We start from the raw sequence: 23663 nt of genomic DNA, 5'->3' as shown, positions 1-23663 counted from the left end.
GAGTCTTGGCATATGTCATTTCTCTTTTTTGACTGTGAGAGTGAGAAAGGGGAGGTCTAAAATATAAGAAAATTATATTCTTCCTTCAACATCCAGCATATTATCAACTCTTCAGTGGAGGTTTAGTTGACTCCCCAGGCAGAGCCAGCAGCCCCCTCCTCTGTCTCCATCATGCCCCCACATCACAGTGTTGTGATCTCCACACATCTGCTTCTTTCATGGGCAAGACGTCCCTCAAACCTGATCTCTTTTGAATGCTCCTTTTATCATGAATGGCGCTACCGCCAACCCACAGGTGCCGGGATTCTGGAGACAATTCCCATCAATCACCAAGTCCTGCAATTTGCATTTCTAAAATCTCTCTCTAACCCTCTATTTCTCTCCATTTCCAGTGCTGCTACTTTCTTTCAAGCTTTCATTATACCTCTCACCTGGACTATTGTAATAGCCTTCTATTTTTCTCTCGGTTTCTATTATTGCTTTCTCAGCAAACCATTCTCTGCAGCTAGAACCATCTTATGGAACTGCAGATCTAATCATACCATCCCTGTTTTAAACCCAACAATAGCTCTCCCACAAGCCTTCATGACTTGCTTGCCTCCCAGCCTCACCACTCTCATCCACCACACTAGCCTGCTTTGGTTCCTCTAATGTGCTGCATGCCTTTTCTCTCCAAGGTCTTCTCACATTCAGTTCTTCCTGGTCTGCTTTTCTTCTACCTCTCCCTTTGACTAGTAACTTCCTGTTCATCTTTCAGATCTCAGGCATATGTCTCTTTGTCCAGGAAGCTGTCCCTAACTTCCTAACTAGATCAGACCTCTCCTTTCACAATCTCGTATCAGTTGTGCTTCTTTGTAGGATAGGTCGCATGGCAATTTCATAATTAAGATAATATTTTAACATTTTTCTCTTCTACTAGGATACGTATCCCACAAAGTTTGAGACATCTTGGTCACCTCAGCATTTCTAATGCCCAGCACAGGTCCTGCACATAGGAGATGCTTTATGTATGAATTTACTTATTAAATAAAATATACTATTGTGTTGGTCCATTTGGGCTGCAATAACAAACTGTCTTAAACTGGGTAACTTAAAAACAACAGAAATTTATTTCTCACAGTTCTGGAGGCTGAGAAGTCCAACATCAGGGTGCTGGTAGATTTGCTGTCTGGTGAGGGCTTGTTCCTCAGAGCTGGTGCCTTCTAGCTGTGTCTTCACGTTGGGAAGGACAAACAAGCTCCTCTTGGCCTCTTTTATAAGGGCACTAATCCCATTCATGAGGGCAGAGCCCTCATTATCTAATCACCTCCTAGAGGCCCCACTTCTTAATACCATCACATTGGTATTGACATATACTACTACCTAATGGTTTTTTGTTTTGTTTTGTTTTGTTTTTTTTGTTTTGTTTTTTGAGACGGAGTCTCGCTCTGTCGCCCAGGCTGGAGTGCAGTGGCGCAATCTCGGCTCACTGCAAGCTCCGCCTTCCGGGTTCACGCCATTCTCCTGCCTCAGCCTCTGAGTAGCTGGGACTACAGGCACCCGCCACCACGCCCGGCTATTTTTTTTGTATTTTTAGTAGAGACGGGGTTTCACCGTGGTCTCGATCTCCTGACCTCGTGATCCACCCGCCTCGGCCTCCCAAAGTGCTGGGATTACAAGCGTGAGCCACCGCGCCCGGCTTACCTAATGGTTTTAACATATAAATTTGGGAAGGGGGGGCACAAACATTCAGATCATAACATTTATTTACTGAGTTTGTTAAAGGCATGGACAATTTATTTATCATTTTTGAGTCCCCATGCACTAGTATATGTTGGATGCTCAGTGAATGGTCTCTCCTTTCCTTCCTTCCTTCCTTCCTTCCTTCCTTCCTTCCTTCCTTCCTTCCTCCCTCCCTTTCTTTCTTTCTTCCGTCCATCCTTTCCTTCCTTCTCTTTCATTCTGTCTCTTTCCTTCTTTCTTTTTCTTTCTTTCTTTCTCTTTCTTTCCTTTCCTTTCTTTCCTTCTTTCTTTCTCTCTTCTTTCTTTCTTTTTTCTTTTCTTTTCTGTCTTTCTCTTTCTTTCTTTCTTCTTTTTTCTTCCTTCCTTCCTTCCATTCTTCCCTCCCTCCTTCTTTCTTTCTTTTCCTTTCTTTCTTTCTCTTTCTTTCTTTCTTTCTCTTTCTTTCCTTTCCTTTCTTTCTTTCCTTCTCTCTTTCTTTCTCTCTCTTTCTCTCCTTCCTTCCCTTCCTTCCCCTCCCTCCCTCCCTCCCTCCCTCCTTCCTTCCTTCCTTCCTTCCTTCCTTCCTTCCTTCCTTCCTTCTTTCCTTCCCTCCTTCCTTCCTTCCTTCCCTCCTTCCTCCCTTCTCTTGCTATGTTGCCCAGGCTGGAGTGCAGTGGTTATTCACAGGCACAATCATACTGCACTATATCCTTGAACTCCTGGGCTGAAGTGATCTTCCTACCTCAGACTCCTGAGTAGCTAGGACTACAGGCATGTGACACCATGCCTGGCTAATAAATATTTGTTGAATGAATGTTTGAATCAAACTATGTAAAAGGTTGTCTTAGGGAAGAGGGAGCAGACATTACGTCTGGCTGCAGGAGAGAGAACCTGGACTAAAGGTTAGAAATGATGGAAAGGCAGAATTTTTCAGAAAATAATTATATGGTATGAATAACCTAATAGGAATTATCTTTGAACATTTCTAATTTTTTGGGTTCTGAATGATCAGATGATTATGAATAATTTTTATAACTTTAGTAGTTTTTGGTATTTTCTGCAATAAATGTTTTCATAAACAGAAAAAATTTATTTTAAAAAGATGTGAACTGATGATAAATTAATGAGCTCTCGATCCCTAGAAGGGTTTGAGCAGTTGGGAATGCCACCTGCCAATGATGACAAGAAAGGGACTTCTCCATGGGGCGGGGAGGTTGGGCCTGGCAAGCATTAAGATTCTTCCAACTCCAATAGCTTGTTATACTGTTAACTGAATGATAAATGCCAAATCTCCTTGCTTAGAAGAACTTGGCCTAGCATATTTGGCTGCCTCACATTCTGCTAGTGGCTTTGTTACATTGGAACCTTACTGTGACACTACTGGCTGCAGTGGAATTTGATCTGTATTTACCTGAGGATGGCACAACCGCAGGATTTCTGGAGACGACAGTATTATAGTGATAACAAAAACATGAATATATAGGTAAGAGTTGTTTATGTGGAAAATTACATGATATCCCTCCATGAAGAGTTTGGGAGAGTCCTGATGAAAATGTTCTCAAATCAACACATACCCTTAGTATTATGGTTAATTTTCCAAAACAGGCATTTCCAAACTGTGATTTTGGCTAAATTTTAAAAATGGACCTTCTTCTGATTTTTGTCTTTATGAGCTAGTTTGGCAAACAGAATCATTGTTTCTCTCTCTTAAGAGAAATGACATTTAGACTATTTCCTCATATAGCAATAGCTCTGAATTAAGAGGGAACAGAACACTCCCAAAGGAAATCTGGTGCATAGAAGTGGATCTCCGTTAAGAATAGTGGAACACACATAAAAGTTTCTTCTGATTACATGAAATGCCAGCAGAGAGAGAGAGAGAGGAGAGGGGGAGAGGGAGAGAGAGAGAGAGAGAGAGAGGACAGAGATAAATAGAATATAAAATAATGAAGTAATAGGATTGATTTCTACAAAGCACATGTGAAAACAATAGTTCTGTTGTCATAATACCTGTGTAATAGTAAATGTGTGTGTATATATATATGTGTGTGTGTGTGTGTTATGGATATTCTACTAATGTTAGTGAAATGGTAGTTAAAAAATAAAACAAGGCAAAGAATAATTCTAGAATAATTCAAAAAAGGAAAAATTAGAATTTACTATTATTAGCACCCACTCCCCCTTAATTTCCATTGTGGTCTCATGGAGCGCTGTTATTCCTAGGCATGCATGAGTCTACCATGTGTTTGAATACTTTAAATTTTTACATTATTTGAAAATTTTATAAGTCTCCTAGATTCTCAGTACTAAAATGAATTCTAATCCTTTTATTGCTTGAAAGACAGAGAAAATGCATTTTTAAATTTGATGTAAGATTTTCAAAGATTTGTCCATAAAGTCATAAATAAGCTATGTAAACACAACACATCTGATTATCATTTTATAGAAAGTTCAAAGATTTCCAGCCCCCCTGCTCTCAGAAAGTTTTTCTTTGAAGCAGACAAATTCAATAGTACTGGGGTGCTGGTGCAAGGGACATGAGAAGAATGTTCTTATGGAATGTCCTCTGCCAAGGCTGGGGTTCTCATGGCGGGACCTGGGAGCTAAGGTTATCATCAGAGCTGGTTGCCTGTTGTGCTTAGCACATGGCTATAGGGCCTTGCATAACCAGGGAATAGAAGGACATTTATGAGGAGGCGGACCTGTTTCATCAAAGCACATTTAACAGAACCCCCCACACCCCCACCACCACTTCACCTAGGCAAGTACTGTAAAAATCAAGCCATAAGGGTTGTCTTGCTCTTCTGAAGTTCATGCAACCCCCTGCCCATTCTACTCACGCTGGTCTGTGCCTTTCTCTGCTCTTCCCTGCTTCTCCAACTTCCAACTTGACTCTAGGCCTCGCCTTTCTACTCCTGTCTTTGGTATGGTTGACTTTGAAGGTCTCTTCTGAAAATGCTCCTCCTACTTGATCTGGAATTCCTCCTCAGACACCATTCTAAGTTCACCTCTAGGGTCCCCAATCTGTGATAGTGGGTAAAAGACATATCATATTTTTATGGTTTTGGGTTTTTTATTTAAATCTTTAATCTATCTTTGGTTAATTGTTGTATATGGGGTAAGGAAGGGGTCCAGTTTCAATTTTCTGCATATGACCAGCCAGTTATCCCAGCACCATTTATTGAATAGGGAATCCTTTGTCCATTGCTTGTTTTTGTCAGGTTAGTTGAAGATCAGATAGTTGTGGTGTGCGGTCTTATTTCTGGGTTCTCTATTTGGCTCTGTTGGTCTATGTGTCTGTTTTTGTACAACTATCATGCTGTTTTGGTTACTGTATCCCTGTAGTATAGTTTGAAGTCAGGTAGCATGAGGCTGCCAGCTTTGTTCTTTTTGCTTAGGATTGCCTTGGCTATTTAAAATCTTTTTTGGTTACATATGAATTTTAAAATAGTTTTCTTTAGTTGCGAGAATGTCAGTGGCAGTTTAATAGGAATAGCATTGAATCTATAAATTGCTTTGGGCAGTATGGCCATTTTCATGATATTGATTCTTCCTATCCATGAGCATGGAATGTTTTTCCATTTGTTTGTGTCATTTCTGATTTCTTTGAACAGTGGTTTGTAGTTCTCCTTGTAGAGATCTTTTACCTCCCTAGCTAGCTGTATTCCTAGGTATTTTCTTCTTTTTGTGGCAATTGTGAATGGGAGTTTGTTCCTGATTTGGCTCTTGGCTTGACTATTGAATGCTAGTAATTTTTGCCATTGATTTTGTATCCTGATACTTTGCTGAAGCTGTTTGTCAGCTTAAGAATCTATTGGGATGAGACTATGGGGTTTTCTAGGCACTATCATTTAGGACATAGGCACAGGCAAAGATTTCATGACGAAGGTGCCAAAAGCAATTGCAACAAAATCAAACATTGACAAATGGAATCTGATTATACTAAAGAGCTTGTGCATGGGAAAAGAAACTAACAACAGAGTAAACAGACAACCTACTGAACGGGAGAAAATTTTTGCAAACTATGCACTCAACAAAGGTCTAATATCCAGCATCTATAAGGAACTTAAACAAATTTACAAGCAAAAAACAAACAACCTCATAAAAAAGTGGGTAAAGGACATAAACAGACACTTCTCAAAATAAGACATACATGTGGCCAACACTCATGAAAAAAGCTCAATATCATTGATCATTAGAGAAATGCAATTCAAAACCATAATGAGATGCCATCTCACGCCAGTCAGAGTGGCTATTATTAAAAAGTCAAAAAACAACAGATGCTGGTGAGGTTGTGGAGAAAAAGGCACACTTTTACACTGTTGATGGGAATGTAAATTAGTTCAACCATTGTGGAAGACAGTGCAATGATTCCTCAAAGACTTAGAGGCAGAAATACCATGTGACCCAGGAATCCCATTACTGGGTGTATACCGAAAGGAATATAAATCATTCTATTACAAAGACGCATGCACATGTATGTTCATTGCAGCACTATTCACAATAGCAAAGTCATGGAATCAATCTAAATGCCCATCATTTGGGCAATGATAGACTGGATAAAGAAAACATGGTTCATGGAATACCATGCAGCCACAAAAATGAACAAGATCATGTGCTTTGCAGGAACAGAAAACCAAATACTGCATGTTCTCTTTTGTAAGTGGGAGATAACACATGGACACATAGAGGGGAACAACACACACTGGGGCCTTTCGGGGAGTTGAGGGTGGAAGGAGGGAGAGGATCAGGAAAAGTAACCAGTGGGTACTAGGCTTAATACCTGGATGATGAAATAATCTATACTACAAATCCCCAATGACACAAGTTTACCTATGTAATGAACCTGTACTTGCACCCCTGAACTTAAAATGAAAATGAAGAAATAAAAAGACACACTGTGTGCACCCCTGCCTCCATCTCTGCTATCTTGGCCCATTCCTTACTCAGCCTCCCTTTCAGGAAAGGAAACTTGGACAAAGGAGAGCACACGCAGGGGGATATGGAGACACCAGAAACATGGCTTGTATGTGGACATCAGCCATCCTTAGTCCTGTCAAAAGAGAGGGTATGCAACTACAGGCAGAGCTGACCTCATACCTTTGAGGATGGGCGCACTGGGGGCATTTTAACCATTATGTTTTAAAATTTGTTACATTTGCAATATGCTCTACTGTTCACAAAAATGTTAACATACAGTTTTGATTACTGTGAAACAAACCTGTGTGGAACTCTTAATACTTCCTTCTGCTAATTGCTTTACATTTTCTTCCCCCACATTGAAATATCTCTGAAATTAGTACGTGTTTTACAATCACTATGCAGTGGGAATGGCTGTGATGGGGTTTCTGTTGTTGCCTATTGATGTGCAAATGTTATCTTAGCTCTTTGTGTTGTCACATCCATTCAGATATGTGGATAGTTGACAGCACATGGGCTAATTGCTGTTTACTATGTCTTAAACAGGTTACAATTTGGTTTGACTTTGAAACAAAAAGTTATCATGTACACAGAAAAGCACAGAAGCAGAGGAGTGAGATGAAATGTGATATTAGTGAACCAAAGAGCCAACATTGAAGTGACCACAGTTCCATATGGTCTTGCAAAGCAACCACTGAATGTTTTGCCTAAAAAGGAAGACATCAACATGTAATGATCATTAAGACATGGCATCATAGTTACTTAATGGTACATAAAAACTGGAGTGTCTTTTTCAAGCACCTATCATGTTAAAGGTTCTCTGCTGGTTAAGGTTATAGGTTTTGTGCTTTTACATGACATGTGTGCCTTACATCAATTCCACTCTGTGGATAGTATTATCCCGAAACCAGGGATGAAGGATGAATAACTGGCTCAGGTTGGTAATTTAGTTTTGATAGAGTGAGGGATTGACTCTTCACATGCCCAGAGCCTGTGCCCCTTTCCCTACCTTGGTAGACGTCTTCCAGATTTTCCAACCCCTTTGTCTTTCAGGAGCATCTTTGGGAAGGATTTGTTCCAAGGGATCTATACTCTGGTGCTATTCTGAAACAAGATGACAGTTTGTTTTTTTTCTTGGTTTCTCTTCTAAAAATTTAGGTTTTGGGAACTGGAAATCCTTATTAGGGCATTTAAACCATGGTATTTATTTGTCTGCAATGCACTTTGAATTCAGCTAACATATTCTCTCACCTTATCTCACAATTGTTTCCTAAAGTGGGTAATGCTTCCTTAAGCATGTAATCCTTATTTATGTCTGAGAATAAGTCATCACCACAAACAGGTCTGTGGGTGCCTATGGAAAGTAGGTGAGTTGAAGATGACCCAGTAAATGCCCCTTGACATCACCAGCTAAGCATTTTCTAGAAAGCTCAGTATTAGAAAAGTATTGAACATTTGTTTTTACCAAACTCCAGGTTCTCAAGAAATAGCTAGATGAGCTTCTCATACAGAAACATTTATATTTCCAATGCTATCTGGGAGGGAAAAAGAATAAAAATTAAATTAAAATGAAAGCCACTTCAATTTCTGTCCATGATTATAATTTTATTCATACCAACATTTTTAAAGGTTTAAGCATGTTTAGGAAAGTGGTTTCTTCTTAGATCGGTATCAGAAATGGCAGCCCTCTTGGGAAAGGCCAGTCTGTGGTAAACTCACCAGCAACCAGGGTGGAAGTGCCAGAAATATTCGCGGGAAGCTGATGATTCTGAGATTCCTAGTGTGATTCTGAACCCAGGAGAATTTACTTGCATTTGGAATTACTGCATCATGGAATGAAACCAGAAAGTTCATTATTTACACTTCACACATTTACTTTTTTTAAGATCTTGCTCAAAGGCACTGAGAGTTATGTTCTAGATTAGAGGCATCCAGTTAATTAAATCACAAGGACTTTGTAGCAAGTAGTAAAAATAATTCTTTCCCCACAAATTGAGCTGAGGGGGCCATTCTCTTCTTTCTTAGGCCAAACATTCAGCATAGCCACTATTTTACCACGAGCTCTCTGCTATGAAAGGTTTAAGCACACTGTTGGCATTCAAATTGTTAATAGCTAATGCAAGGTCACCTAATACTTTGTCAGTGTTTGTTACCAATTGTTCCTAATTGTCTAAAACAATTAAGAATGGGGTGGTAGGTTTTAAAAGAATATTTAGAGAATCATTTACAACTATACTCATTCTCATCCTTTTCCTGCCCAACTTCATAGCAGTTGTCTAATCCAAGGTTAGTCCCCTATCTATACCCTGAATGTATACATCAAAATTAAATTTACCATCTGCTTATCTCTCAAACTGCTGCTTCTGAATTTTCTATTTCAGTGAATACCACCATCATCATCATCTACCAAGTTTCCCAAGCAAGCACCTAAGGATCAGCAGAAACTCTTTCCTTTCCATTCCCATACTCCAGCTCCACCCAATCCACCAGTGTTCTGTCCATTTTACTAAATCAGTATTTTTCCTGCCTGTTCATTTATCTCTATCTCCTTTGTTACTACATCAGTCCAGGTCCTCACTACCTTAGAAGAACCTCCCAAATGGTCTCCCTGCTACAGTTTTTGATATTCTTATAATCCATTCCCTATACCACTATTAAGATTATTTTTCTAAATGCAAATCTGCTTAAAACCTTTTAATGGTGCTTCATCATCTTATTTTTAAATTTTTTTTCTTTTTTATCTTTATTGCTGCCACACAAATTAATGCCTCATCATGTTAAGGAAAAAGTTTAGACCCTTGGCATGGAACCAAGTCCTAAATCCTGTTGTCCTGCAGACCTTTTCAGCATCACTCTGAACCATTTTCCATACACCCCTTATGTTTCAACCCTAGGGAAAAACTTACATTTTGCAAATGGACCATGTTCCTTCTCCCTCTTTTGCATTTGCAGCGTGGTTCACTCTACTGACCATTTGCTCCTTGTTTGCCCACAGCAATCCTACTAGTTCTTTAAGACTATCTCACTTTCTATCACCTCTGGGAAGCAGTGACGGAGTCCACTCTGAGTTTAAAGTCACTTACAATGGTGTCTTCTCTTGTGTTTCCACAGGACCCTGTGCATACCTTCATCAAGGCACTTGCCGCATAGTACTTATATTTCTGTTGTACGTAGATGTCTCTTCCACTAAACTTTAAACCCCTTGAAGAGAAAAACTGTGTCTTTTATCTTTGTATCTCCAGGCCAAGCATGGCAACTGTTGCTTAGCAGGTGCTCAGTTAATTGCTGCAGAATAAAGGAGTTTTAATCCTTTCCTATCACTTCTGGAAACTTTACTCAAGCAAAGTCATTTTTTTCCTCTTTCTTTCTGTATTTTTAACTCCTTCATCTTTCCCTTAATTCTTACTCATCTTAAAAAGAGCAAGAAAACACTTGCTCCATCTTAGCCCCTTCATCGTAGCCCCATTTTGCTGAAAAAAAAAAAAAAAGTCCAATTATTGCTTTAAACTCCTAAGCTCCCAATGACACTTCAGCCTACTAAAATTTGATGTTTACTCCCTCACTCAAATGGAATTGTTCTTCCCAATGACACCAATTGCTTCCTGATTGTGAAAGTCAGGCTTTATCTTAAGTGATTACACTTCAGGATTTCAAATTGTTGCCCTGTTTTTCCTGAAAAATCCTTATTAATTTGGCTTTTGTGACATCATTTCTCCTGGTCTACATCATCTCTCAACACTAATCAGCTACACCAGCTGCCTTTACTTAAATGCTGGTGTCTCAAGGAACCCTTATTAATTCTTTTGTCTTCTTATTCTCTCTGGGTAATTTCATCTACTTTTGCATCTTTGGCGACTACCTATATATCCAGTGATCCTGAATTTTGACCTCCAGAACTCTATTTCCAATGTGTAATAAATTCTGTGACTCACAATACCCTCAAACTTTACTTGTTAAAATGGAATTGTCTCCTTTCGCAAACATGGCCCTTTTTATATTTCCTATCCTAGTAAGTTAGCAGGAGGGTCAAGGTGTTGACCATTCATAATCTTTCTCCAGGTTTCTATACTAGACTACATAATCAATAAATTTCAAGGAAACAGTTATCCATTGTATGTAGCCAAACTTAGCTTTTGTATTAGTTAACACTGCATAACAAATCACCACAATTTCGATTTAAAACAGCATACATTTATTATCTGAAAGTTTCTGTGGGTCAGGAGTCCAAGCGTGATTTAGCTGGGTCCTCTGCTCAGAGTTTCACAAAGCTGCAAGCAAGGTGTTGGCTGGGGCTGGGCTTTTATCTGAGATTCAGATGCTTCTTCCAAGATCACATGGTTGTTGACAAAACTTATTTCCTTGCAGCCGTAGCGCTCATGGCAGCTTGCTTATTTAAGGCTAATAGGAGAGAGAGTCTCTGACTTGTTCACTCTCTTTTAAAGGACTAGTCTGATTAGGTCAGGCCCACCCAGGGGATCTCTTTGATTAACTCAAAGTCAGCTGATTAGAAACCTTATGTGTATCTGTAACTTCTCTTCACTTTTGCTATATAATGTAACATAATATGGGAGAGATGACCTCATCACTTTTGCCATATTCTGTTGGTTAGAAGCAGGTTACATGTCCCAGCCACACTCAATGGGGGAGGGGATTATACCAAGGCATGGATTGTTGAGAATCACCCTAGAATTCTGTCTATCATAGTGTAATTATATATCTATGTAGTGAAAAAAATAGATGTTTGTAATTTGGAGGTATTAAAAGGTTGAATACAAAGAAAAAATTATAGAACTTCAAAGTCTTAATTTTAATGGAGATGGCACATTATTTTGAAGATAGAGAAAATGGCTTTCTATCCTTTTTCTATATTACACTTAGTGCCTTGGGCAGGATATATGTCCAAGTATCTAAACTGTAGTTTATATTATATGAACTTAAATGGAATAATTAAATAAGTAATTCTGAAAGACAAGTATTTAATGACATAACTGGCTTGATTTGAGAACCATTTTACTATGTGTTAGCCTCATTTGTAGTAAGAGAGGGTCATGTAATTATATGTCTATAAGTAAGTTATATGGTTTTTCTCAGTGTACATTAGTTCAACGTTTCTAACAGTTTTTTTTAAATTTTTCTTTTAATACCTTTGACAGACTGTGATTTTCATCAGAAGTGCTAATCTTTCCTCAGGATGGAGAGTTCAGGCATCTTTTCATGTTGTTTTCTCACAGTTTTAATGACATATCTACTGAAGTTCTTTTATCAGTGACTTTTCCCTTCCTGGCCCCACACTATCTGAGGGCATACTCTCTAGCTCCTTTTATTTTATTTTATTTTATTTTATTTTATTTTATTTTATTTTATTTTATTTTTGTAGGCATCAGATATATTCTGAAGTCAATACTAAAGCTGTTAGAGTATGACATTTACTAAGAATCCTGCCATTTTAGGCCCTTCTTCTTAAAGGACAACAATTCCATTGGTATTTAGTAAAAAACAACATGGCTTGGTAAATTTAGCTCTTTTTCTTGACATTAGCAATGACAATACAATGCCTGTGGTGTGTAATCGTCATGGCTGACTTGTAAATTCCCTACAGATATGTGGTTACTTCTCTACTTTCCCTCTCTTTGGCTTGGGCAACTGCCACGTTGATGCACTGGAGCCATTCTTCTGCATTCTTCTCATCCTTGGCCTTAAAGACATAGGTTTTATTGTCTGTGAAGATTTCGAAAGCCCGGGGGAGAGAGCGGTCCCTGCGTTTCTTGGCCACAGCCTTCACACTCTGTACTTTGCTGAGTTCTATTGGGCAGTCGTCAGGGTCATCTTTCTGAAAGGCATGGGAAGAAAAGAACATGGGCTGGCTGTTACTGTAGGCAAGGATCTCTGGTTACTGGAGAACTTTCTAAGAGGGCCAGAATCCTTTCACTTTTTATGGCTAAAGACCTTTGTTATTTTGGGTGCTAAGGCCTCAGAATCATTAGAATAACTGAAGGAGTGAGCAATTGGGCTTTTGTTAGAGCACCATAAGTTGACACAAGATAACTAATTTAAAGAATATTATTATAAAGTGGGATTTGGGAAAAATTCAGAGTTCTTTCATTTTCTATTAATGCTATATTAATAGAAGAAGGTGCAACGGTACAATTTGGAGTGCTATTAACTTATAACTTCAGGTAGTTTAGGAGGCATGAAATTGAATTTTCCTTTGTGCTACCTCTGAGAAAGATTTTGCTAGACCTTAACTGAATAGAGAGGTTTCCAGTGTTTGCATAGACCAAACTGTTTTTGAAACTCTCTGCAGCTTTGGAAGCATGCTTTGTCTACAAACAGTAAGAGAAGAAATATTTAATGATGTTACATTTGCTTTTTATTAAAGCAAAAATTTAAGGATCTCTACAATACCAAGGTCATCACACTGGGCTAAGAAGAATAATTTTAAGGGGCCAGATATTTCTTTGAAGCAATTTCAGGTCTTTCACATGAATACATTTTGTCTACTAAACAAAGTACCTGTGGTTGAGAATCTTGCCAATTCTCCTTGCCCACCTCTCCTGCTGCAATCACCCTCCTTTCACTTTGCAATGAAAAAGCATCCTCTTCATTCATCCTATACTTTCTATGATGTTTTGTGCAATGTAAAAATATCTCAGAAGTACCAAGCAAAAACGCAATTCCAACTATTGACATCAGGGAAGTATCCATCAGCCAAGGCAATGTAATCACTCCTCATCTATTTCATTATGAGATGCATTTTCAATAATATTTCAATTTTTAATGTTTAATAATTATTAAGCTTGGCATTATATTTATGGATTTTCATGAAGGATATAACTTTTTAAAAAGATAACTGAATCAGAAAAAATAACACTTGGAGATGGATGGTCACAAGAAATTTAAACAATTAAATTTCAATTATACATATAGTTTTACTCAGTGAAAAATGAAATGCCATTCAGGATAAAATGCTGTGATGGAGGTAGAACAGAAACATGATTTAAAAAAAAAGAGAGAAACAATGTGAACATTTCTATTTAAAAAAGAGTTAATTTATGTATTAAAAATAGTGTTAGGTGTTAAACTGCTAAGGTATTTTAATCCAATGGTTACATTTAATGGAGAGATGTAATCCTTTTGTTTTAAAATGTCAATATTTACAATTCAACAGAAATTACAGTCCGGGCAAATGTTTAAACTTGTGATAAAAGTGTTGCTGCAACTTAAAATGCTTCAAGGTACTACATAGATTTTCCAAAATTCTTTTAGGGTACACAGGATAAAGTTTGAAGACATACACACTAGACAATACTTTGTTAGCCTAATTTGGTTTACAGTAAGTATCTGACAGTAATAAAATTGCATTTCTTTGAAGTAGTCTATAGTACAGAGATTGATAAGAAAATAAAAAGTTACCATAGTAATTTAAAGATGGACAGTGAATCAACTGAGACAGGAATAGACAGAAAGTCAAAGGACACTATTTCCTAGCTGGTTGGTGGAGATCAAGGTCTTAAAAATGCAAAAGTGAAAGATTAGAGTCTTCCATTAGAGTCTTTCAACCTCAGCCCTAATTTTAAAATGCACATTTCTTTCATTTAAAAAGGGCCCTTTTACAAGGACCTGAAGCTTCAGCAGGACTGTTGACCACTGGTAGGTTATTGTTTCCCTGGAGATTAGAGGTATTTTGCTGTGGCCTTCATGCTATATTAAATTATTTCCCACTATTTGAGCCGCAAGTTTTGTCAGAGTTATGGAATGTCAGACCATTATTTCCTGACAAACATGTCAAACAAGTTACCTAATTATAAAATTGCTTTTTCTTTAAACCTTATTAAAAAGCCATGAATCAGAAAGTATAAAGGTCATTATTTGAGTTCAGAAAAACATTCTCATAGATCAACTCTGCTTTGTCTTAAGGGATCTGGAAAATTACTACGTCTTCATTTCTATTCTTGATTCCTTGAATAAAAACAGAAAATTCAGATAGTCATTTTAAACACTTTAAACGTGCTTTAGTGTGAACCTATGCTAAAAAAAGTTTCTTCACGTTTCCAATAGCTGTCTAAATTGAACTGCCCTTTCAAAAAGATGTTCAGCCACAGAAAAGTCCATCTGTATATGTTATGATACACATAGATGAAGAAAGTAACATGAGTACACAGTAGGTATCACAAAAAATATTCTTTTTCATTCAAAAAGTTAACAGAAGTCTTATAAATTAAAAGATCACTGGTCAGAATTTGCCTTAATTCAAATACACGATACTTGAATCCTGTTGATTAAAATGTTCAAATAAGTTTTATAATGAGGACTCTAAAGATATAGTGCATATGGCCCAGAATGAATTATAATTTTTAACTAATTTACCACTTTTCATTAATTAATTCAGACAGTTTGGTTTATGTGATGGTTAAATTTATGTGTCAACTTGACTGGGCTAATGGGTACCCAGACAGCTGGGAAAGCATTATTTCTGCATGTGTCTGTGAGGTGTTTCTGGAAGAGGCTGGCATTTGAATTAGTGGACTGAGTGAAGAAGATCCACGCTCACCATTGTGGGTGGGCATCATCCAATCTATTGGGGATCTGGATAGAATAAAAAGTTAGAGGAAAGATAAATTTGCTCTTTCTTCTTGAGCTGAGACATGCATTCTCTCCTGCCTGTGGACATCAGAGCTCCTGGTTTTGGGGCCTTCAGACTCTGGGACTTACATCCCTCCCCCCAGCTCCCCCCCAGACCCAGGTTCTCAGGCCTTTGGCCTTGGACTGGGAGTTATATCATTGACTCCCTTAATTTTCTGGCCTTAGGACACAGACTGAATTACACCACCAGTTTTCCTGGTTCTCCAGCTTGCACACAGCATATCATGGAACTTCACACCCTCCATAATTTCATGAGCCAATTCCCATAGTAAATCTCTTATATGTCTTTATATATCCTATTGGTTCCATTTCTATGGAGATCCCTGGTGAGTATAGTTCACCACTGACTCTGTATTTTAAGTATACATGGGAAGCAGTAAACTCATTTAAGAACATGCTTTGGTGTAACACTGCCTGATCTTGACCCCAGTTATACCCTTTCTCACCTTATTAGCTTTATCCTTGGACAATCCAATCAGTTTCTTTGACTCAGTTTCCTCATTTGTAAAATGGCAATAATAGCAGTGGTGGCCTAATAGGATTGTTTTGAGGATTGTTTAAGGTAATCCAAGGTGTTGCATAGTAGGCACTGGAAAAATGCTAGTCATTATGATTATTTTCTAAAATAGCCAAGAAGTAGGTCAAGATTTGATTCCTCTTGATCCTGAATCAGTAGAGTTTAATGATACGTAAAACCAATTTGAAAAGAAGAGAAGATAACTTTGCATTATTGATTGCAGTGGAATGCTACTTCAGAGGTTTCCCACTGAAAATTCAGAATACAAATAATTACTGAACATCCTATTCAAATGGAAAATTATATTAAATATTTATTAATTTGATCATAATTCTACTATATTCATTAACTGAATGTTAAATAGATGAAAGACAGTAATATTTTAATCAGAATTAAACTTTGTTGACTATAAAAACTGCCTAAAGTAAATCAACCTTCATTCTTTCCTCCTTGCCTATGTCCTCCTTTTTTGGACCGCCACTTCCAAATATAAACTATAGCTATAAAAAAATCAGAGCCAATATCATAAGTCATAAATTTGTGTACATGGTCCACAAGGAAACAAAGGGCACGGTGTCCGAGTCAAGACTTAGTAGTCCCTCTGTGGTTCAACTAAAAAGTCAACTAAAACAAGCTTCCATAATAAACTGGAAGAGGACAGTGAATCAACTAACATAGGAATAAACAGACTAGACACAGACATATGTGACAAAACAATGCTGTAAGATAGTGAAATGGAGATGAAAAAATTATGAGTTTAAACTCAAGACAAAATGTCTAGATATTGGTGGAGATCAAGACCTTAAAAATGCAAGTGTAAAAGATGATGGAGGAACTTACAGACTTTCCTTTTTGAAACAGAAGTTGATTTCCAGCCAATGTAAAATAGCGTGTTTTCCACCTTTTGATGAACTTCCATCTGACTTGCTTCTCTTTAAGTTTTCCTTCTATGAGAGGCTGGCCATCTTGATTTACGACTGTTGAAGGTAGCAGAATAATCATGCCATGTATTTTCCAATATTTACTGGGTAGGTGATCAAAAGTCAGAACTGTACAGTGTACCAGAACCCAGTTAGCACATCTGGAAAGTAGGCTAATAAATGATGAATTTGGTTAACCTTTCCTCCTTTGTCCCTAAAAGAATGCACAATTCAGATATGACAATGGAAAACTGTTGAAAGCCCTCATTGCCATTTTCAAAAGGAATTGGTTCACACAAAGAGCATCTGTTAGCAGTATTTAAAGTTTATCTGGATATTTAGCTTTCTGTGCTTGGTTTCTTTGTTTCATGATGTACCATTTCTAATGTTGGAATGCCCAAATTAATTTGGAACACTTTGAAATTTTGGCACAAAGTATCTAGTATGCCATAAGCTTCATTTTGATTTTGCCAGTAACTAGGTAATAAAAAACAAATTTCCATGCTTTACGACACATGAACTGCTGGAAATATAGCTTTATAAATAATCATAAACCCAAGTATATTTAGCTATTTGGCAGCAAAAGTCAGTGCAGCACTCCAAAAGACATGGTTCCTAAGACCATAACACCAAGCAGCAAAGGCAAACTTACCCAACTCTTGTACATGCTATTCTCACTCTCTGGAACACATGTACTCTCTTTCCCCTCTCTGTATTCCCATCTTCACCTAGTCAACAACTGATCACTTCACATTTCAACTTAAATGTTGCTTCCTTTGGAAAGCCCTCTCCAAATCCAGATGAGGCTTTCCCCCATATGTTCTCATGGCACATGGCATCTTTCTTATATATCAGGGATTATCATTTGTAGATAGATATTAGTGCTTATCTGATTAATATTTTTCTGTCTCATTCAGTTGGAAGCTCCACAAGGGCAGGGTCTTTGCTTTGTTCACTGTTGAATCACCAAGCATCTAACATGGTGCCTGGCAAATAGTAGGAAGTCTATAAATATTTGTTGACTGAATGGACTAATTTTACATTGAAGCAGAGTGTGCATGATTACAAATGATCATAGAATTAGAAGATCCATTGCAATGTCAGAGTTTAGATGCTGAACTGAAGAATTTTATTCCTTTTACCAACAACATAAGATTCACTCTTCAAATTCAGATGAAAGCATCTGATTTCAGCAGAAGGGGGCAATGGAAAGCTCCATCTGTAGTAGGACTATTTATTTATATATATTTATCTTCAATTTTCATAGCATGTTGAAAGTAATAAAATTTGTTTCATCAGTTTGGAAAAATTCTGGACTGTGCCTGTTTGACCCTATGAACACAACCTGCCCTTTGTATGCTACTATTTCTTTTTTCTAATATAGGTCTAATAATTGCCTCACAGGATTGTCCACCTTCACAGAGCATTTTCAGGATAAAAATAATAAAATGTATAGTTTTCTTTTCTTTCCTTTTTCTTTCTTTTCTTTCTTTTTTGACAGTCTACTCTGTCACCCAGGCTGGAGTGCAGTGGCACAATCTCGGCTCACTGCAACCTCCACCTCTTGGGCTCAAGTGATTCCCCTGCCTCAGCCTCCCAAGTAGCTGAGACTACAGGCATTCGCCACCACGCTTGGCTAAATTTTTGTATTTTTAGTAGAGACGAGGTTTTGCCATGTTGGCCAGGCTGGTTTCAAACTCCTGGCCTCAGGTGATCCATCTGCCCCGGCCTCCCAAAGTGCTGGGATTACAGGTGTGAGCCACCATGCTCAGCCGAAATGTAGAGTTTTCATAAACAAAGTACTATTAAGGCTATTTTTTTTTTCTGGATGACTATTCAATTGGCTGTTCCATTGTCAACTCCAAATTAAGGCTAAAAACTGGCCAGGCACAGCAGCTCATGTCTGTAATCCCAGCACTTTGGGAGGCCGAGGTGGGTGGATCACCTGAGGTCAGGAATTTGAGACCAGCCTGGCCAACTTGGCGAAAGCCCATCTCTACCAAAAATATAAAAATTAGCTCAGTGTAATCTCAGCTATTTGGGAGGCTAGGCAGGAGAATTGCTTGAGCCTGGGAGGTGGAGGTTGCAGTGAGCTGAGATTACACCACTGCACTCCAGGCTGGGCAATAGAGTGAGACTCCGTCTCAAAAAACAAACAAACAAACACTGAAAATACATATCGAATATATTGTAAGATAGTGATAAGGACTGTGATGAAAATAGAATAGGGAGTAAGTGACTTGGGGGCTTGGTGTGCATGCATGCATTTCAGTGGTCAGGAAAGAGCTTGGATGTTTGAGGTGATGACATTTGATCTGAGACCTCAGTGATAAGACCCCCAATCTTCTGAGAAGCTCTAGTGGAGGCTACTACTGAGCATAGCAGAGGCAAAAGAAAGCAGGAACTCGTGAAATATAAACTTACAATTAATATCAAGAAAATAATTTCAGAGTTCTGCTTTGCTTTGATAGGAATTGTCTGATGTGAAGCATTCTTAAAGCTAGTAATGCTCTTTACAAATTTAAATTTTCCATAAACATAGTGATTTCCTTTGTGCAACCACATCTACAGAGACTTCAGTTAAAGTGCTTAGGGCACTGTGTCTCCCCCCTGGGTTACGCGTTCCTTGAGATCAGGAACAGCGTTAACACAGTTCCTGCCGGGCTAGAGGCTCAGTAAATGTTTATTAACAGTACACCACTGAGTCACAAAGGGTGCAGCAGACTATCTGGGATGAGGAAAGAAGGTTTCAAAAGGTGATCCAAGAGGAGAAAAAAGGGGAAAATAAGTAAAAACAAACAACAAAAACAAAATACCAAAGCCGAAATTAATTTAACAAATTTAAAAACACCTATTTTTCATATTTTCAAGCGAGAGAAAATGGTAATCTAATTGTAATGTTTGAGGATTTTTAATATTAACTTAGAAGATTTAGATTTGAATCCTCTAAATTACAATTTTCTAATCAGCAAGAGAAAATAATAATGCTCCCCCCCCCCTTTAAAAAGGGATTCTGGGAGGTCAAAAATCAAAAGAAAGAAATTTATGTGAGGACACTGGGTAAATAGCAAAGCACAAGGCACTGCTTCTCCCTCACCCTAGCCCCACTTCTAGGAAAGACTTGACTTTACAATTTTTTTGTTTTGTTTTCCTAAGACAGGGTGTCACTCTGTCACCAAGGCTGGAGTGCAGTGGTGAGATTTTGGCTCACTGCAACCTCTGCCTCCCAGGCTCAGGTGATCCTCCCACCTCAGCCTCCTGAGTAGCTGGGACCACAGGTGCACACCACCACACTTGGCTAATTTTTTTTTTTTTTTGAGAGGAGTCTCGCTCTTTCACCCAGGCTGGAGTGCAGTGGCACGATCTCGGCTCACTGCAAGCTCCACCTCCAGGGTTCACGCCATTCTCCTGCCTCAGCCTCCAGAGTAGCTGGGACTACAGGTGCCCACCACTACGCCCGGCTAATTTTTTGTATTTTTAGTAGAGACGGGGTTTCACCATGTTAGCCGGGATGGTCTCGATCTCCTGACCTCGTGATCCACCCACCTCGGCCTCCCAAAGTGCTGGGATTACAGGCGTGAGCCACTGCGCCTGGCCCACACTTGGCTAATTTTTTTGTATTTTTGGTATAGACAGGGTTTCATCATGTTGCTCAGGGTGGTACCATGGTTTTAATGACAAGATGATTTAATGTAATGCTATTTAATAATGATACATTTTTCCTGTCTCAGTCTTTCATATTTACTCAAAGAAACATTTGAAATAGTTATGATATCTGAGATGATTTGAAATAATGATTGACTTAGGTAATATTTAAGTACATGGATCCTTTTGGATCTGATATAGAGGATTAGCTACTTTATTTTTTCTCAAGGCAGATCCAAATGTTTCACTTGAAGAGTTATGTGTGACAAAAGTTTACAAGGAACACTGGGCAAAACTGTTGGAGTCCTTAAAGACATGGGTGAATGGGATATGATGACTATGATGAGACAGTCAAGACAAAATGATAGGCTTACTAACAACAAAGGATGAAGGACTTCAGAGACAAGCTGGGAAGCAAAGACCTTTCACTGTAGCCCAGTGAAAATCAGCCCTAGGGGAAAAAAATCAATGGAAACGGTTTTAGAAAGGAAATGTTAGCAGAACTTTAAAGTAGCTGAATGTGAGGCCCCAAATTTAGGTGTTAGAGTCAGTTTCAGAGAAGTCAGTAAAAGCCAGGCTATTTGGAGCTGTGAGATTTATTTAAAAATAATTTCAAAAAACAAAACAAAATTTTTATCATATCCTATATCTTAAAAAACTGTTTTTTTTTGTTTCCTTTTTTTTTTTTTTTTGCTATTATGTCTAACATATGCATGGCTGGGGACGTGTCATTTTAAAGGTCTATTGCCCATAGTACGTCCTTTTAAGCAAGTGATTCAGATATGTTATCACAGCCTCTTCATAGCTAAAAAAAGAAACTATTTTTTCTAAGATTATCATATTTCATTTGAAAAATAACATGTGGAATGATCTATGAGGGTATGATCATGTATCATCTAAAATAACTTGTTTGCATGTAGAACATAGAGGATATTCAAACATTTTCTCACTTTCCAGTTAACACATTATTTCATTTGAAGCACCACAATTTGGCCAGGTGTGGTGGCTCATGCCTGTAATCCCAGTGCTTTGGGAGGCCGAGACAGAGGGATCATTTGAGGCCAGGAGTTGAGACCAGGAGTTTGTGACCAGGCTGAGCAACATAGCGAGACCCTGTCTCTACAGAAAAATAAAATAAAATAATTAGCTGGGCATGGTGGCATGCACCTGTAGTCCCAGGTACTGACGGGGGTGAAGGGGTGCAGAGGTGGGAGGATCGCTTGAGCCTCAGAGGTCAAAGCGTGCAGCAAGCTATGATCATGCCACTGCACTCCAGCCTGGGTGACAGAGTGAAATGCCATCTCTTAAAAAAAAAAAAAGCAAAACAAACCAAAACACCAAAAAACAAAGCACCACAATTTGGCTAGGACATTCTCTACTAACATGGATCTGTTTATTTTTTTAAATATCAACTGGCTATAAAAGCTATGGGTTATTAAATTGAATTTTCTAGTGCAATTGGAACCCAAACTGTTACTGTTTGTCAACTTAAAAGTTTTTCAGAATGCTAATACAAATGTTTATATGTTAATTATATCCCTTTTCTGCACCAAGTTAAAAATATTTGTTACTAAAAAAATAAATTTTGAAGGGGTTGATCTTATTCAACATGAAGTTGATGAGTAAGTATAATAATAACAGGTCTCCCAGAGCTGAGAAGACCCACAGCAGGAAGAATAAAAGATAAAGAATATTCATCTGCTCATTTATCAATCATCCACCCACCCCGTATGTATTTTCAAGCACAGATAGGCTGTAAGGCACTATATTTGGATCTGAGGGGTTATAAAATCACCCTCACAGGGAGCTTTAATTTATCATCTAGTGAAGATATGGCATTTTACAAATTCTACTGCTCAGTGTAGGGTTTGGCAAGTGCCACCGAGAAGTTTAAGCCACGTGTTACAGCATTTGAAGAGCAGAAATTCCACTTCTAGTTGAGACAAGGTGACATGAGAGCTAGGACCCTCATGAAGAAGAGAGAATTTTCCAGATAGAGTGCGGAAAAGGATCAGATAGAGTTTTCCAGATAGAGTGGTAGCAAGGTAGGTGTGTGAGGGAAAACACACAAAAGAACCTGAAGAAGCCGGAAGAATCAACAAACTCAGAAACAAGTAAAGCAGGTGCTCTCGAACAGTCATGGGCTGACGGGTGAAGGGAGAAGTCAATTCAAGGCTTTCTAGGTGTAAGATCCAGGAAAGAGACTGGGTAACAGTCACAGAGAGGTCATATTGGACTTTATGGGAAAGTTTTTCTGAAGCCCCTTTAGAAAGGACTAAGAAAGGGCCTAGAGCCTATGAGGGTCCAGCTAGCCCAGCATGAAGCCTCATGGGCCCCAGATGGGATCAATGATGTGTCAGGCAGGGTCTTGGCAGGAAACAGATGGCATCTCAAATTGAGCAATTGAGAAGAGTTAATAGAGTTAATAGGTTATTTACTCAGATGTGGGCAAGGCGTAGGAAAAGCGCCATAGTACTCTGGGGCCAGTAACCCTGCAGGCCTAACACCCCTCCTCCTGAAGAGGAAAGGGCAGAGAATAGTTAGGACTTAGTGGGAGACCTGTATGGAGAACACCGTTTGATAACAGCTGTGGCCTGGAATAGAGGACACTGTCGACCCTCGGTGTCCAAGCAGGGAGGCAGCCAGCAAATCAATAACTCAACCTCACTCTCCTCCCTCCCTCTGCTTACTGGTGTCCCCAGTGGTGGAAGGTACCTGAAAGCCAGAGCTAAAAGAGCCTATTGAAACAATCACTACATGGCAGCCTGTGGGACATGGAGCTGGGCAGGAGAGATGGAGAACAGAAACGATCAGGCACAGATTACATATCAAATTCAACAAAGTTCAGATATACGAGGGAACTTCAAAGGTTCATAAAAAATGGAATTAGAAGATAAAATAAAAAGTGGAAACTGTATTTCTCAACATAAACTCCATCAAGTTCAAGACACTTTCGTAAGTGGTAATATCAGCCATTTAGTCCATTATTAAAGACCTAAGGTCCTGGGAATTTAACCATGTTGATGCAGTCTTTTTAACACTATTAATTGAAGCAAAATAAGTGCCCTTTGCAGATTTTTTAAGATTAGGAAACAAAAAGTCAGAAGGAGCCAAATCAGGACTGTAAGGTGGATGCCTAATAATTTTCCATGGAAACTCTCTCAAAATAGCCCTTGTTTGGTGAGAAGAACGAGCAGGAGCATTGTTGTAGTGGACAAGGACTCTCTAGTAAAGCTTTCCTGGGTGTTTGTCTCTTTTCTTTTTCCTTCCTTCCTTCCTTCCTTCCTTCCTTCCTTCCTTCCTTCCTTCCTTCCTTC

The 23663-nt window shown here is 38.6% G+C and overlaps 1 protein-coding gene across 1 annotated transcript in view; it reads right to left on the bottom strand.

The window, feature by feature from the left end:
• Nucleotides 1-12125: 12125 nt before the first annotated feature.
• The window catches only part of LOC116463608 (ventricular zone-expressed PH domain-containing protein homolog 1-like), a 119488-nt gene continuing 107950 nt past the window's right edge, over nucleotides 12126-23663 (bottom strand). The window contains exons 8-9 of the mRNA XM_032146790.2: nucleotides 16622-16758; nucleotides 12126-12451 (exon numbers count right to left, since the gene is read on the bottom strand). Coding sequence (XP_032002681.2) covers nucleotides 12215-12451; nucleotides 16622-16758 — 374 coding nt within the window. The 3' untranslated portion in view covers nucleotides 12126-12214. The remainder of the gene's footprint in view (nucleotides 12452-16621; nucleotides 16759-23663) is intronic.

This window comes from Hylobates moloch, unplaced genomic scaffold, assembly GCF_009828535.3.
Source record: "Hylobates moloch isolate HMO894 unplaced genomic scaffold, HMol_V3 SCAFFOLD_44, whole genome shotgun sequence".
Lineage (NCBI taxonomy): Eukaryota > Metazoa > Chordata > Mammalia > Primates > Hylobatidae > Hylobates > Hylobates moloch.
Note: the sequence above shows the minus strand (reverse complement) of the source record. Positions and strands in the feature narration are given on the sequence as shown.